Source organism: Pongo abelii, chromosome 3 (genome assembly GCF_028885655.2).
Source record: "Pongo abelii isolate AG06213 chromosome 3, NHGRI_mPonAbe1-v2.0_pri, whole genome shotgun sequence".
In the NCBI taxonomy this organism is placed as follows: domain Eukaryota; kingdom Metazoa; phylum Chordata; class Mammalia; order Primates; family Hominidae; genus Pongo; species Pongo abelii.
In genome coordinates this window covers 161,656,355-161,673,988 of record NC_071988.2, presented here as the reverse complement: position 1 = coordinate 161,673,988, position 17,634 = coordinate 161,656,355, and the positions used below count along the sequence as shown (strand labels likewise).

The window sequence follows — 17,634 nt, the reverse complement described above, 5'->3', positions numbered from 1 at the left end:
GACGCCAGCAACCCCCTCCCACCCGACTCTCCCTAGGCTTTTTATTACCTTTACTTGATCAAAGGAAGGAAAGCAATCGGTCTCTCTTCTACTTGTTTAATAAAAGAAAACATAATCATAGTTTGACACATTACTTTTGGTGGGTGCACAGAAAGAATATGCTATATTAGAAAGGGAGAGAGGAGGAGAAGGGGGGAGGTGAAAGGAAAACAAATTGGCTGCCTGCGGAGGTCCAGTGTCAAACGTCTGCGGAATCTTGTTCCTTTAGATACTGTGGGAAAGACCATGGCAACGAGGGGCCCGCAGAGTGAGAGAGACAGATGGGGAGATTTGCAGCCCCTCCCTGGGATTAGAAGACAGAACAAATAGATGAAGCAATCCATTTTCCAGAGCCCAGTGGTAATTTCAGAGTGTTGTGGACCAGGGTATCTGCTTCTCCTCTGTTGTCTTGATAAGGCGTAGGAAAATTTTCAAAAGGAAGATTTTTCATTTTTTCAGAGAAGACACTCAGTCTCCAAGTTGGTGATATAAAACATGCTTTTACCTGAAACCACCAAGGTATTCTTAACTTCAATCATAAATTTTCAGCAGTCCAACTGGTTGTGTACTGATGAATTATTTTGTCAGAAATTACTCCTACTACCATCTCTAGTTGAGATTTAAAAGGTTAGTGGAATACATGCCATGTTAATTATCTTATAAAAATATAACATACCATTTCTGTTGCAAACAAGATTTAGCAATAAGACCAAGAGTGATTTTCTGACTTTTTAATAAAAAATCCAACCGAGAGCTTATGCTTAGGAAATATTTAGTTATCACATTTGTTATGAAGTCTACTTGTCATGGAAAGTCTTTAATTGGGCCACCATAGAACTTTCGTTATTAGTTGTCAGGCCTTCTTGAAAAAAGTTGAGTGAATGAAACATTTAGTAACAGGAGAAAGTTGGAGAAACAAGTTAAGGAAGCACAAAAACTAAAAGGTTTCTTCTCCAAGTTGTTGCGGTCACATTTCCTGTTACTGCCTGCCATCTTTCCTCCATCCCCAGGATGTATTGTTAGGGCTTTGAAAATATTCACAGTATATACCTACTGTTCTACTCCCTGTCAAAAACCAGGTGGTATGTTTAAAATCCTGTATACTAAATTCACATTTAAATAAATTTAGTTTTTTAAAAATAGGGAAGACCAGAAAAACTAGCATTATTTTTACCTGATTTTAAAGCAAGGATCACTATATTTCTGCCAGGTTTCTGGTAGCCATGTGGACTGGGCAGAGCACAATAATAGAGAAGAGAAATGAGTGGGAGGGGGTGGGATCCCAGAATGGAAAATGACCCCAGATATTTGCACATGAGAATTCTTATTCTTGCAGGAATATGCCTGGCAGGTGCATTTGGCTTTTTTCAGTTCCCACAGTCAAGTGCCAAATCTCAGCCAGCTTCCCCTCACCTCCTGATGGGATTACCCCCATGGCTACCTCCCAACCCTTCCTGCCTACTTTTCTCCTGATCCAGCCCCGTTCTAATCTCTGCTTTACCTGACACTAGCTTAATCTCCTTAAAGTAATGCATTTAGCGTTTATTCCCTTTAAGAACCTGCTGTGGCTCCTGATGGACGGTGGTTGAGTCGGCTGGATCTGCCTGCATGCAGATCTGTCCATGGCCAGTCCCACCCTGCGAAGCTTTCCTCTCACACATCCCAGCAAACACTCCAACTTTGGGTGGCCACCTCCCTCCTTGCAGGTGGCCGCTCTCCTTCCTTCCTTCTCTTCTCACTCAAATCCAAATCTACACTTCCATCAAGGCTCTCAGTCAAGTCCCCGCTTATCCATGAAGCTCTTTCCAAGTGGAACCAGAGAAATGTTAGAGCGAGTAGAAACCTTGGAGATTACCTGGACTGGCTTCCTCATTTCATAAAGGAGAATACTGAAGCTTAGAAATGTTCAGTGACTTGCCCCAGGTCAAACACTGCCTAGAACTCATGTGCCTTGTATCCACATTTGGGCCTCTTTCTACGCCATGCCACCGCTCTGCCCATCCCGGGTCTGGTCGGCCTGGCTCTATGGAAATCGAATGGAAACAGAACACACGCCACACAGCTTGCCTCTTGACCAGCTGGTGTCATCTTTGAGCTTTTCCGTGAAGTGCACCTTGTCTCTGCGCTTGGATTTCAGTTTCCCTCCAGGACAGGGGCCGTGGCTGTACTGCAGTGAGAGTCTGAGAGTCCCACCATAGTCCCTGCCATTGTGCTGGGGTACTGGGCCTGTGCAGACTTCTTGAGCAATAAAAGTTTTTCAAAAAGTGGGATGCATATTCAAATTGAAAGAAAACTTTAATAGCAAAATATACACGCCACACATTGTGTTCTAGTGCTCAGACTTCAGGGGGAGGTATACTCGTTTTCTGAGCAATATTTGTGTTTTAGCCATGAAGTGACTTACTCCACATAAAATCCCAAGCAAAGCTATAACCACAACCCATACTCCTGGGGGGTGGTATATCATATTAAGCAAGTGGGTTGTTTGCTTATTTGTTTTGTTTGTTTGTTTTAGCTGTGAGTGTTCTTTAAGAAAAATCAACTCTAAGATCTGGAAGCTGAAACTGAAAATGACACTAAGGATATGCAATGCTGCACAGCTTGAAGGGAAGGGTCTGAGGCTCCATGTTCTCAAACCAGATCCCTGAACCTCTATTAGGTCAGCCACCTTGGCAATCAATTTAACTGACCTAGTCAGCCTTCCTTATCTAAGTCTCTTAGCAGAAGGTGAATCAGAGTATTCCAGACCCTCTCTAGGTTCCTACCCAAGGTGTTTGTTCATCTGACTACAGGATATATTTGGGCTGTGTCCCCAAGAAACCTCTGAGAGGTACTAAGAGTGACTGGGACCCTGCTACAGCAGTGACAACTGTTAGTGACAATGACCGTGGCAGGCCATAAGGATGGCCCCTCCACATGTGAGCTCTCAGCACCCTGTACATGAATGTACATGAGGACTTACTTTTATTTATTAATGGGGACTCAGAGACCCCATCTTTCCTTCAAAATTCTCTGTGACTACATCAAAGAAAAAAGGAATCAAGATTGGCCTTGTCAACCTTTTTTATATGCTTCTAAATATGATTAAGAGGTAGTGTTCTCAAGGCCTTCTATAGAAAGTAACCTTCAGTACAAATTATCCCCTGAGAACCTAAGGAAAATAAAGAAAGGAATCTCACGCTGGCTGGCTTTTCCCCGTGTGGTATCCTTGGGATATGAGACAGATTTCAAGTTCAGTTTCCAGGTTTGTCATCCCCACTCACCCCTCCTCCACTCCTCAGCAAGTTTACAGCCATGTATATTTAGTGTCAGCTTCCAGAAAAGGTTTGGTTGACTTGAGAAAGGTTTAATAATTGCTGATTGAGAAATTGTGTATTCTTAAAATGTGGGAGAGGATAAAGGGAAACAGAAACACAAAGGGGAAAGTAATTATTTGGGCCAAAGTACAACAAACTGTGTCTATTAGAGAAATGGTCCAAAGGGAAGGAAGACCAGAAACAGGATCCCTAGTGTCCGGGAAGCTTTCTCAGGTTGAGAAGTCTCCTGAACAGCAGGTTAGATCTCCCTGTCCTACTCCAGCATTAATCACCCTGCCCCTCCTGTTCTGATGTTATCCTCCCACAAGCAGTCACCTTGGAGAGAAGTGGTAATGGTTGCAGCAGCTCTTAAAGGAGGCGTATAACTTTAGGTGGAGACGTGTATATGTGAATCATGGTTATGCTGTAAAGCAGCCCGCCTGGATCTGGGAAGCAGAGCGAAGGTGGGTATGAAGTCAACTAGCTAGAGGAGAAATTACCCCAAAAAGCTTTTGGGGAAAAATGAGGGGGTGGTAGTGGGCATTTGAGGGGATATCATGGTAAGGAGGTCAGACTTGGCTTTAGTTTCTGGTGGAAAGAGGTTAGGAAACTGGTGCTACATCCCAGATGTTTAAGCAAAAATATTTATGCTTTTAGAAGGGATAGGTGGCAAAAAATACTTGGTGCATAACCCCCCATCTTAGAAGGCCTCTATTGTTATAGTCAAAAAGGTGGATTTATTCCTCACTAAAAGTTTCCCATCAGCTTCCCAAGGGCAATTATACTGTGCACAGGATAAACACAGGACATATAAAGAATGTTTATTCTAGGGTCTCATTTCGTATTTAGCTACCAACTTAACTTTCATCCTAAGCAAAAGTGGTCATTTGTAAACAGGGATATTTTCCTTCACACAGCTGAGGAACTGATGTGACCATTAAGAACCAACAAAATCTGAGCTGAAAATATAGGCCCCACCTAAAGCTTCTAATTTCCTCATTATTAATAGGGACAATACTGAGAGCAAACCTTTATGAGCGCCTACTATAAGCCAAGCACTGCTGAATCATGCTTCCCAAGAAGAGTTCTTTCTGATTAAAGAGTGAAAAGTTTAAGACGGCCAGGCGTAGTGGCTCTCGCCTGTAGTCCCAGCACTTTGGGAGGCCGAGGTGGGCGGATTACCTGAGGTCAGGAGTCCGAGACCAGCCTGGCCAACACGGTGAAACCCTGTCTCTACTAAAAATACAAAAATTAGCCAGGCGTGGTGGCACACGCCTGTAATCTCAGCTACTAGGGAGGCTGAGGCAGAAGAATTGCTTGAGCCCGGGAGGCGGAGGTTGCAGTGAGCCGAGATTGTGCCACTGCACTTCAGCCTGGGCGACAGAGCAAGACTGTCTCTCAAAAAAAAAAGAAAAGTTTAAGATCTGTAGAGAGGATGATTACTCATTGTTTCCAGATTCCTTTATCCAGGTTACCATGTGTATGTGTGGCGTGGAGTCAAGGGCTGTGTTAGACCTCTTTGAGTGCTATATTCTTTCTAAAACTTATTTTTATGCCTGTGTGTCTCCAAGTCTTCTCAAGGTTAAGAAAATACCTGAGCCATTTCTATTTTTTGGAGTGCTCAGGTATATTTACAAAATGAAGCAATGACAATAGGGCTTTTTTTTAATGCAATGTTTTTATTTTAAAAAATACAGCATAGGGCAATTATACTGTGCACAAGATAAACACAGGACATATAAACAATGTTAATTGATAATGGACTTAGAGCAGCCTGATCTAATAACAGGGCAGAATTTTTTTTGAGACAGGGTCTCACTCTGTCACCCAAGCTGGAGTGCAGTGGCACAATCACAGCTCACTGCAGCCTCAACCTCCCAGGCTCAAGCGATCCTCCCACCTCAGCCTCCTGAGTAATTGGGACTACAGGTGCAAACCACCCAGCTAATTTTTTTATTTTTAGTAGAGATGAGGTCTTGCTGTTGCCCAGGCTGGTCCTGAACTGAACTCAAGCAATCCTCCCACCTCAGCCTCCCAAAGTGCTGGGATTACAGGCGTGAGCCACCACGCTTAGCTCAGGGCACAATTTAAAGCTGTAAAATAGATGCTATTTTTCAATCCTCTCAGGATTTCTCAGTGACTGTATATGTAAAACCTTGTTTGAAGAATATGTCTAAAAATCTAAACTCAAGGTTCTTGTGGATGCAAGGCCCAGGGTCAGGTGGTCTTATGCCCTGATCCCCCATAGGCCCTCATGGACCAGGTGTGAGCCCTTCTCCTAGACTTGCTTCCTCTAAGAAGCTGGTCATCAGCCACAATCTTTACATAAGGAGAAGTACCAATCCCAGATTTCTAAGTGTTTCTGTTTTTCTTTCTGCTTCCTTGTGTTTTTCCCTGCTCTAAGTCCTAGCCTCCTCAAACCCCACCACCGCAGCTGGGCAGGCTTCTACTCATAGGAATGGGGGCCGAGGGTGGGGAAAAGGGTAGCCCTCCTCTCAGAGCCTCAGAATCACATGGTCAAACCCGGCTTCCCACAGACAGGTTCAGCAGTCGGGAAACTGGCAGAGCAGGCTGACATGGGCCCTCCCTCTCACAGCCTCTGGAAGGAAGGAAGAACATGGGGACACCAGAAGGGCAGCTTGTGGAAGGGCTCTTCTCAGGCAGTCAGCACTGATCTCTCTCAGCCCCCTCCCAAGGCTGTGGTGGTTCTGGAGATGATGGCGGAAGTGCCCTCGCCTTCCCTCCACAGAATGCCCTGAGCACTCAGCTTCCCTTCCCTTCTTCCTGTCTTGTAGTGGTTGCAGCAGAGAGCTCCATTTGGCAGCGTGGTGGTGCTCTTGTCTATTAATGGAAACATTGGCCTGTCTCCCAGTATAACACAAGATAGGCCTATGCATCAGTTATGCAATCTTTGCTTTGATGACTTCATCAGAAAGGGTGGGTACAAAAAGAGAGAAAGGCTCAGGTTGGGGGAAACAGTAGCTCAGGAGGGGAAAAAAATCTCCCTAGCAGCTGAAGACAGCTGAGACTGCTCCCCCTCCCTATTTTTAAATCAAGGAAAGAAAGGTAGCAAACATATGGGTAAAAAAAACCTAATGGAGCAGCTGACAAACCACTTTCAGTCCATGTGTCCTGACAGCAGCCACTTGCATGCCGGCAGAGGCTGTGCTCGTCTCATTGGTGCAGGTTTCCCAGCCCTGGTGACTCAGGTCTTCTTTCCATGGAGAAGACAGTCTGTGGAGGCAATGGCGGTTTTCACCCACCTCTCGAGTTCTTGAACTCCAAAGGTCTGGCTGGTTCTGGCCATGCACTGTGGCTTCAAGCCTAAGACAGAGAAAAGCTACAGAGAGCTGGGTGGTGCCACAGAGAGCAGGCTTGTCCAGGTAGACCAAAGAATTCTTGGAAGATGGTCAGTACCCTTCCTCTGGGGCTTAGGAGCTCTTTGTGGCAGCAATGGAAAGCCGACCTAGTTGCTGAACCTGTATTCAAGCCCAGTTGTTGAAGCCATGTACAGGTTTTGAAAGGGGACCTGCCACTTAAGCATGTCTGTTACACCCTCTAGAGCGTAAGATGGGCTCAGGGAGAAATAGTCCAGGTCCGAGACATAACCTAGGCCCCTCTTGAACTCTACATTTCATTCCATAATAGTTTAGCCTTATTCTTAACAAGCTTTTAAAAATAATACTAAAAGTAATGTATATTCATAATATAAAATTTGAAAAAGCATAAAAATAAAAATTCCTTATAATTCTTGTCTAACAAGACTATCCAGTGGCTAGTGTTTTAGAAACTGCTTTTTTTTTTTTTTTTTTAGTTTTAACACCTGAGGACATAAAGAAAAAAAAAAAAAAAAAGAAACTGCTTTCCTCCCCTGCCTTTCTTAACTATATATATGGTAAGCTTTTTTCTATGTGATTAGATAGTCTAAGGAGGCATGATTTTTATTGGCTGCCTAGTATTCATGGTATGGATGTACCATAATTTATTTAATCAAGCTTCTATTGTTGTACACTAATGAACTTTTAACCAATTTAGAATTGCTTTGGTGGTGGAATTAATCACAAGAAAGGGATCAAAAGGACTCTATAACTTACATCAAAGGCAGACGAAAAGCATAACTCTCAAAGTTGTGTTTCCATTGGAGGGACTTATGGTAACTATGTTCAAAGCACTGATAAGGACAAATGGTATTTTTGTTGCTTTTATCCCCACAAAAAATGGCCTTGAAAGGCCGACCTTCCTGTGGCTGGTGGCATTCTCACATTTTGCACTGGACTGCCAACTTTAACCCTTTCTTTAACATTCAGCAGAGGGTCAGCTCAGGAGCTTGGAGAAGCTGTCCATTATAGGGCCATCATTTTGTCCTCTCCAGTTATACCTGATGTTGGTTTAGGCTAGAATTCATCCCAGCCAATTAGTCAGTTGAGTTCAATAAATCTGTATTTTGCTGCAGCTGTGGCCCTAGCTCTGTGCTGGATACTGGGAAGACTCATAGTCTTGGTCCCAAAGGAGCTAAAAGCCTTGCCAGGAAGGATGCCATAAGGATATCATCCTGCCAGGAAATGACCACTTGGAAGCACTTGGAAAGTTAGAAGTTTCTACCTCTCCCATGTTACTTAGTTAAGAATCAGTAGGTGTGTGTAATTGTGTATATACCATGATCATAAGCATAAAAATATGTTATTGCATCTGGGATAAAACTAGGAGGAAATATAAAAATACATCAAAATATTAACAGTGGTTACCTTTGAGTGTTAAAAATGAGTGTTAGCTTTTTTCTGTATACTTTTTTTTTCTATACTTTTCTGCATTGTTTTTTTCTCTGTACTTTTTTTTCTGTCTATACTTTTCTGCATTGTTTTTCAAATGTTCCCCAGCAATTGGGAAGCAGAGGAAGGAATCAGCAAAATGTACATTTTTTAAATAATTGCCCTATCAATTAAGCATTTAGCTCCTAAAATAATGGGGACCAAGACCTTTTTTTTTGTTTGTTTGAGACAGAGTGTCGCTGTATTGTGCCCAGGCTGGAGTGCAGTGGTGCAATCTCGGCTCACTGCAACCTCCGCCTCCCAGGTTCAAGCAATTCTCCTGCCTCAGCCTCCTGAGTAACTGGGACTACACGTGCACGCCACCAAGCCCAGCTAATTTTTGTATTTTAGTGGAGATGGGGTTTCACCATGTTGGCCAGGCTGGTCTTGATCTCCTGACCTCAGGTGATCCACCCGCCTTAGCCTCTCAAAGTGCTGGGATTACAGGCGTGAGCCACCATGCCTGGCCTGACCACGACAAGTCTTGTTCCCCTTTATTTTAGGAGCTAAAGCTAGAACCAGAAACACAGCATTTCCCTCACCCTGAAGGATGCCCTGCATGATCAAGAGGTTTCGGCAGTAAGAATAACAACCACAAGCTGTTTGTTATGTGCCAGTCACTGGGCCCATGGTGGAGCTGAGTTTCTACCCAGGCCTGTGGGGTTCCCCCAATGTACACTGTTCCTTTCTAGAAGCTGAACCAAGAGATTTGCTGAACCCATTTAGCAGCCTTCGCATTGGGCCCCAAGTTATTGCTGTTTCAGTGATAAGCCTCCTAAACTGATGAACTCTGCCTCAAACTCAATCATCTTGGGGACACAACCATCACACATCACAAAACAAACCTTTTAATCCAATCTTCTTCAATAATCTGCTGAGACAGAGGAGTTTAGATGGGGTGGGCCCTTTTGGAGCTCTGCTATGAATTTATTGTAAACACCTCTCCAAACCCACAGTAAAAATTTTTCTGGAAAAAGAAAGTTTGTAAAAGAAAACCAAATCACTGCCTTGACACCTGATCAACTTCAAAGGGAATTCTAAGGTTTTATTTTATTTTGTTTCTTCCTTCCACTTATGGTTGAATGATCTAATCTTATGCCCTTTCTTTAAATGTCAAAGTTGATACCACAGAGGCATCCCAATTTTGGGTACCAGGCAACATATAAAAAAAAATGATGCATATTTTGGTGCTCTTTCAGTTGCATCCTTTGATCCCAAGGTTTTCTACCTTTTTATTCTATGCCCATTCCTCTCCCCACTCCCTTCCCATTTCTTTTTACTCCAACATCCTCCTGGGTGGTCTGCTCAATTTAGACCAGATGCATGTTATGCTCAGTGGAAAAGTCAGAATCCCAGAGACGCCACCACCAGCTGTGGGACATCAGGCAAGTTCCTTAACCTCTCAGAAATTTGGGCTTAAAAAAAAAATCAACAAAATGAGTTAAACATACAGGTGAAAGCCCCTAGTAGAGTGTTTTGCAATGAGTAGGTGCCCCATAAGTGTTACATTCTTCATATTTGAAGAACTCTTTCAATCAGAGGGAACTTTCCTCAAATCATAGCTTTCCATAGTTCACCTTATTACACCAGGGACTTGTAAGTCTAGGGATGTCTGATGCTCCCCTTAGCAAAGGCATTATAGGGGACTCACCCTTCCTCAGTCATGGGTGCTTCTCAGCCTCCATAGCACAGTTGCAACTGGAGTAGTCGGTCCTGGAAGAATTGGCTCCTTTCAGCCATGGGCTCCTTTCAGAATTCTTGGGTTTGCATTGCAAACATCACTGGCCTGAGCAACCCTCTGAAAATTTTGAGAATTTTGTTCCAAAGCAGGAAATTTTGCAATAGAAACCTAAGCAACTCAGCACCCTGACTTGCTTTTGAAAGTGCAGCTTTGCAATCTAATCAGGGCACAGGATTATTTGCCCCAATGATTCTCTATGGGACATCGTAATCACCTGGAGAGCTTGTTAAAACACCCCCAAAAGTTCTAATTCAGGAGGCCTAGAGGGGAGCCTGGGAATATGCATTTCTAATAAGCTCCTAGGTGGGGACTAATGCATTTGATCCTGGAACCACACTTTGAGAACCCCTAATTTAGTTCTTCATTTTTCCCAAATTGCACATACTGGGAATGGGGAGGTTTTAGAGGATTCTTAGCTATTTCCTTTCTATGACACTTCATTAACTATGTCACCTCCAAAATTTCCATTGTCAAGGAGTCTTATGCGTATGGTTTTCATTTCAGGGGGTGGGGACTGAGAGAGGTCAGATGGCTTGCCTGAACCTCTGGAAGTCACAGCCAGGCGCCTCTGTCTAGCCATCATGGGTGTTCGATTCATCCTGTGCTGCTCAATAACATAAAACTGCTGCGCTCTTTGGCCAAGCAATTGTCATGTTAGCTTTCACCTCTGATACATACTTTTGCCTTCTCAAACTTACTAATAAAACTTTCAATAGTATCTTTGCAGGAGAAAGTCTCTGGATTCTGGTGAGAGGTTGGATGTAGCTATCTTTTGATATATAAAATTTAGTCAAAATCCCACTTGGGCTAAAGATTCCTTCCTTTAAAATTTTTTTTTTTTTTACTTGACCCAATTCAGAGTGAGTGAGTGTGTGTGTATGTGTGTGTGTGTGTGTCTGAAAAGCACAGGTTTTCTGGGGCATCCTTTTTGTTTATGCATTGATTTATTTTTACTCTTTCCTGCCACGAACAATTCTCATCTCTGTCCTCGTGTCCTTCCCAGCCACTAACACACAGGATGTGGCGGGGCCTGGGAAATGCGCCCGCCGGAGCACACCGCAGCCTCGCGGGCTCCCGAGCGGCGCGCGCGGGCCGAGGACCTCCAGGGCCCCTCGCGGGTCTCCCGAGCGCCGCCGCGCCGCCCCTGCCCGCGCTCGGGACCGCCTCGTGGGCTTCTTTGTTAGGGCCGCCTGCGCCTAGAGGCAGTCTAGGTCCTGCCGGGGACGCACGGGCCCCACTCCTGACTTCCTAGCCGGAGTCCCCTAAGGACTTGTAAGCATATAGGCTCGAGTCGACAGGCTAAATTAGGCCCCAGGGGACTTTTTCAATAAAACCCTAAATTTCACTTAGGTTGTTCGTAGGCCAAGAGATTGCAAGGACTCTGAGCCGAAGCAGCGGTGCCGGGCCGACCCGAGGCTCGCTCCTTATCGCCCCCTCCCCGCGCCGGCTTTGTGCAGCTGGGGTCCTGGAACCCGGTCCCTCCCGGGCTGTCGGCCCTGGGGTCTGGTGTCCGCCACCCTCTCCCCCGGAGGTCGCCACTGCCCCCCTACCCCACTCCCAGCCCTTCCGTTTCCTTCCACGTCCCCTTCCCGCGCCCTCCCCCGCTTGAATTCTCCCTCCCCTCCGGGTGGAAGAAAAGTCGGTAATAAGAAACCAGTTCAGTGTCAGTCGGAGGAGGGGGGCAGATAACCCCAGAGATACACGGCAATGGAGAGAGAACTCATTTTGTGCAAAGAGGGCCTCGAGTCACCAGGGAATTCCTGGATTGTCTCAGGCTGTCGTGTGTGATGTCCATCACGCCGTGCGAACACCATCTGCTCGGTATTATGCTCTCAGTTGCCAGGCTACCTGCTGTACGCAGTAACACTTGACTGCCTGGCTCCACGTTCACAGCGCTCGCCCAGACGCGCGGGGCGGGGGCCGCGGAGGGGCGGGCGGGAGCCCTGATTAAGCCATCTGCGAGGGGAGGGGCGCGGGCGCAGCGGCGGCCGGGCGCGAGGCCGGGCTGACACCACCATCTGCTGGGGCGCGGGAAGAACGGCAGCTGCTCTGCGTTCCCCCGGCGAGGGACGCCTGGAAAAGGCTGAAGCCCTGGGCGTCCTCAAGCCCGTTATCCACGGGGTCCACGTCACCCCAGCCTCCTCGCCGCCGGCCGTCTTTTGTGATTCCCTGCTCTTTGGTTCGCCGCCAGCAACGCTGGCCCCTCTCATCCAAACACTATGCATGTTCTTGAAAACACTTCAGAAAAATAAAGCTTCCCTACGCACAGATTTATAAATAAACAGCTGGCTGTTCTTGGGAGATATTTTTACCACAACTGTTTTTTGAAGTCGAAAACTGCCTGTTTGGGGGAGGTAAGGGTGCTTTTGACACCTCCTACCTCACTCTAGCCTTTAGAAAATTGCTAAGATCTTTTCCCTGGAGGGGAAGATATGTAAAATAGGTTCGTTGGTTTTGATTTCTTTCTCCTCCCTTTATTTTACTGAAGAGTGAGAGGGTTGGGCGAGTAATGAAGATCTATGTAGCCAGTTGGATTTTTGAGGGGAAGAAACTGTATTAAGATTCTTGGTAGAAGCAAGGGAGGTCGTTGGGCAAGGAGTGGATTGGAGAACAAGCCAGTAATTACAACTAAAAATACTGCATCATTTGGCTTCAAGGCATTACATTTCACATGACGAAAGCTCAGCCTGGTTTTCTCTAATTGCACAACACAGTGTGTGTCCTTCTTAGAAACAAGAGCAGTGGCTTGAAATCCTGAAATTTGACAGACTATTTCTCATTAAGCCCTCTGAGACTGGAGGTTAAAAGAAGCCATGTATTATGAAACAGTTAGTGGCCTTGGCCAGCTTAATGTGTAAGGCAAGTCACTGAGTACATCTTCACACTTTGGAATACACCTCAGAGTCGGGGGCTGTAGGTGTCTCTCATCCACTGTTGAATGCCACAGAGCTTTGTGGGGAACTAAAGATGTTTCATATGGAAGGCAGTCCTTTAAGAATGCGATCCCAACATTTTGGGAGGCCAAGGCAGGAGGATTGTTTGAGGCCAGGAGTTCAAGACCAGCTTGGGCAACACAGATGGGCAACAACCCATCTATACAAAGAATTTAAAAATTAGCAGGGCATGGTGGCATACACCTGTAGTCCCCCACCTACCCAGGAGGCTGAGGCAGGAAGATTGCTTGAGCCCAGGAGTTGGAGGTTGCAGTGAGCTATGATCATACCACTGCACCCCAGCCTGGGCAACGGAGTGAAACCCTGTCTCTAAAAAATAATAATAAAATAATACATACAGCCCTTCCTGCCTGTAGGTCTTCAGTGAGAAGCCTGAAGGCAAAACCTCTGGGAGGGAATTATTTAGGGAAATATATAATCCTATCCCTTTGGGAGGGTTTTTTTTTTTCACACTGTGCTTTTGAAGTATTTCTTCTTGGCCCAGGAAGACACGGGCAAAAAGTGGTTTGATGTATCGTCGTCACCCCATCTGCCTCTCTCTTTCTTTTCCCAGTGGAGAGGAGGCTGGGAAAGCAACACTTCTTCACTCCTTACCACTTCCCCAGCTGTGCGGGCTGGTCACACAGGACAAGCATATCTCAAAGTGCACAAAGATAAACAGGGCCATCCCAGACCAACCCTCTCAAAAAATCAAGCTGAAGAAAACTTTATCTTCCCTTGGGCCTCATTTTCTTTCCAACTCTCTCCTCCTTATCAAAACTGGAAAGTATCAAATATACTGAGACAGAAAAAACAAACTACATATCTGCATTTTTGCTGATTAGCTGTTTATATGTCAGCGTGAATTCACTTGTTAAAGTGTAAAGCCAATCAGCCATTTGTCCCTAAAGGTGCCAAGAAACAGCTTTATTTCACTGGAAGGAAGGGCTTGGAAAACAGGTAGCAAATATTTGCGGGAAAAGGGAAGACCCTGAAATATCTAGGCCCCTGCAAGGGTTAGTCCTGAAGTAAACTTTTTGGTAGCACAAATGTTCCTGGCATTTTTTAGTATAAGATCTTTTTATTAACATCAAAAATATTTCCTAGCTGTCTTTGTGTATTTATAGAGAAAATACACAAAGGCAAAATGTTTTATTAATTTCAGCTACAGCATTTACACATAAAAAATAGAACGCAGTACACTTATGAGAGACACACTATATAGGTCTACAGGCTGTTCTTAGGTGCACACTTAACACCATAAAGACACTGCGTGGGAGAGGCCTGAGCTAGTAGGAATACTGAATTGAGAATCAAAATTAGTGTTCTGCTTACTCATGTAACCAAATACTACCTGTACCCCGATAACTTATGGAAAAATTTTTTAAAAATTTAAAATTTTTAAAAAAGTAAAGACAAGCTATCTGTTACAAAAAAAAAAATAGCATTCTAGTTCTGCTAGTTCTGTGTCTTCCATTCATTGATTGTGTGACCCAGGCTACTGCACGAACAAACCAGAGCTTCTTGGGTGATTGTTTCTAGGGTAAGAGGAGTAGCGTTTTGGTTTGGTTTGGTTTGGCTTTTGTTTGTTTTGCTATTTTGTTTTGTTTGGAGGGAAGAAGAGCAACTGAAGATGCAGTTGAGGTCAGTCATAGTAGAGAGGGAAGCCTGCATGGTTCTACAGCACACCACAGAAGGAAGGGAGGAACACAAGCCCAAGCCATAGGGAATCAAATCCAGGACGATCTCTCTAGGAGAGACAGAGAGAAACTTCACCTATTTGCTTTGAGAAAAAACTGCCAATATGTTTAACGTTATCTGCATTGGAAAGGCAATAAAGTAAAAAGAAGAAAAATATTAAAATCCAATTTGGATTTAAACATTTTTAAATGATAGAGTTATTCACATTTGCTTCTTGCTATTTAGGTCTCATAATAGTGCTTCACAAAATGACTGTGAATGTCCTTATATGTGTGCCCATTTAATCTGTGTCAACTCCTCCATGTTCACATTAATTACTTGAAACTTTAATGAGGTAGAAGGAATTTCTGCAGAATGTTCAGACCATACTTGCCACTACTAGGTAGTCTTGGTAGAAAAAATAGGAAAGGAAGTGTCTAGACATTGAATCTGGGCCACACACCTATTCTTCCCATTCACTGTTTTCCCCTAATAGTCTACACTGTCCAGCTCAGAGCATAAACTTTGCCTTTGAGCACATTCTCCATGTGGTCACCTGGGCTGTGTGGTGACTTGACCTCCTCTTCCCTAAGGACCAGTCCTTAAAAGTTGCCATCATTCGACTGGCTGACATATAATTATAGAATCAAGAGACCCAATCTAACACCCCATGTTTAAATTATCCCAGACATAGAAGACTCAATTCTTTTTTTTTTTTTTTGAGAAAGAGTCTCACTCTGTTGCCCAGGCTGGAGGGCAGTGGCGCGATCTCGGCTCACTGCAACCTCCGCCTCCCAGATTCAAGCAATTCTCTGCCTTAGCTTCCCAAGTAGCTAGGATTACAGGCGCCCACCACCATGTCCGGCTAATTTTTTTTTTTTTTTTTTTTTGGTAGAGACAGGGTTTCACCATCTTGGCCAAGCTGGTCTCGAACTGACCTTGTAATCCACCCAAAGTACTGGGCCTCCCAAAGTACTGGGATTACAGGCGTGAGCCACCACACCCGGCCGACTCAATTCTATTTTTAAAAATATTAGGAGATTACATAGCTTTGGTCAGTGTAAAACATTCCCAGTTCTCACCATCAACAACTCTGGCCAGGAGGATTTTTCTTTTTGACATATATCTAAGCTCTCAAATGTTGTAACTCGTTAGAATTCCATCAAATATCAGATCTGTTGATGAACAAATTCCTGCAGTTTTCTGCAAATGTCCCTCCTACTTGCAAAGAAGACGTCCATTTTGGCCAAGTAGACAGTAAGAAATAAGGATTAACAGGTGAGGTCAGGATGTCTCTCGTGTTCCAGACTTTAGGTGAGCTCAGCCTGAGGGCTTATTCCCTTTCCTTGGAGGAACACAGGATGTTAGTTGAAAATCCAGTCCATATGCAGTAGTCAGTCCCATCCAAAACAGACTGGACTTGGCTTGGACTTCCCAGATCCATGCTCTCTTACTGTCCCTTGTGGCCTCTCTTATTCTACTCAGGTAAGGTCGGGTTTGAAGCTCCTTTTATGGAAATGCAATGCGTGCCACTCAAAAACCTTCCAGTCCATAAGCTGGGACTTCTGCCCCGTTCCCTTTTTCCAGGGGCTTCCCTTCAAACAGCAGTGGGTCTCTATGGGGAATCCCCGCATCTCTTTCTCTCGTCTTCCCAGGAGCAGCATCCAGTTGGACTTCCCCGAACCACAGGCCCCATGCAGTCCTCCGTGCCCCCAGGCTCAGGTGGCATGGTCTCAGGAGCCAGTCCCGCAGGCCCCGGCTTCCTGGGCAGCCAGCCCCAAGCAGCCATCATGAAGCAGATGCTCATTGATCAGCGGGCCCAGTTGATGGAGCAGCAGAAGCAACAGTTCCTGAGGGAGCAAAGGCAGCAGCAGCAGCAGCAGCAGCAGCAGATTTTGGCGGAACAGGTAACATGCCCCTTGGCGTGATTCATTCATTCAGCAAGCACTTATTCAGCACCTGCCTGCTGTCTGTGAGGAAGTGGCAGTTCACATCCTCTGTCAAAATGCTCACGGTCTAGCATTTCCCAGGATCACAAGAGAACCTGAAGAATTTAGACCTTTCAGTTAGTTAGGGTTTTTCCTATAATGAATTAATTTGTTCTTAAAAGACAGGCTCCAGCCATCAATTTGAAGGCCTGTGTGCCAGAGACATTTCTTTGATTCAAGTCTGACTCCTTTCCTTCTGATTTCTGGTACAGGGGTCTGTGTAATCAGCACATGGCGGGGACTGTCTCACATGCTCCATAAGCCGTAATATTTCTAGCTTGAAGAAAAAAATAATAATTCAGAGAACTCTGTTTCTTAGAGGAAATTGACAGGAGGAGGAATTGAGGAGAATTCTATAGAATGGGTAGTGAACAATGGATCGGGAACAATAGCAGAACAATAAGGCCTGCAGAACTACCTGGAAACCTGAAGTCTGGGTCACACACAGGGTGCAAACTTAAGAAAACTCCCCACAGCTCTTAAAACAGCTCAGGAAATCTGTGAGTTAAAGGAAAGCCTAACACAAATACAGCTTTACCTTAGGCATCTTTGTCTACCCTCGCCCTATAATTCCTCAGCTTTGAGAGAAAGCCTTCCCTGCAGACTGCTCCTGTAGGTTTCAATTTGTTTTGTTTTTAGAGATGCCCATACCTGACTTAGCATTATCCTAGGGAAAGGCCTGAGGCTGTCCACAAGAGATCCCCAGGCGGCTTCTGTGGGGGTCTGCACAGAGAATCTTGCACAGCAGGCTCTTTCTTATAGGAGGTGTGAGGTTGTCATATAAAGCTGAAGGCCCAACATAGGTCTGCCTCACAGTTATCCTTCTAGAATGTTCCTGATAGGGTCAGAATTTTGTAAATTTTTTCTTAAAGAAATAGAGACGGGGGTCTCACTACGTTGACCAGGCTGGTCTCGAACTCCTGGCCTCAAGCAATCCTCCCATCTCAGCCTCCCAAAGTGCTAGGATTACAGATGTGAGCCACCACGCCCTGCCAGAATTTTGCAAATTTACTAAGCATCCACTACCGCGTATCCTGTGTAGGACACAGGCCCATTGAGGTCCCTATTAACCAAGAACAGCAGTTCAGAGTAACACCAGGCATCCCCCAAAGAGAAAAATTATACTGCTGAGCACAGTTCACTTGTTCC

At 45.0% G+C, this 17,634-nt stretch overlaps 2 protein-coding genes across 5 annotated transcripts in view; one reads left to right on the top strand and one right to left on the bottom strand.

Annotated features, from left to right (window-relative positions):
• The window catches only part of MGST2 (microsomal glutathione S-transferase 2), a 101,607-nt gene that overhangs the window by 21,990 nt on the left and 61,983 nt on the right, over window positions 1-17,634 (bottom strand). The gene's annotated exons all lie outside the window — the stretch shown is intronic.
• Window positions 1-17,634, top strand: part of MAML3 (mastermind like transcriptional coactivator 3) — a 434,306-nt gene that overhangs the window by 404,221 nt on the left and 12,451 nt on the right. For all 4 annotated transcript variants that reach the window (XM_054553544.2, XM_002815157.5, XM_054553546.2 and 1 more), the window contains exon 3: window positions 16,153-16,404. In XM_054553544.2, coding sequence (XP_054409519.1) covers window positions 16,153-16,404 — 252 coding nt within the window. The remainder of the gene's footprint in view (window positions 1-16,152; window positions 16,405-17,634) is intronic.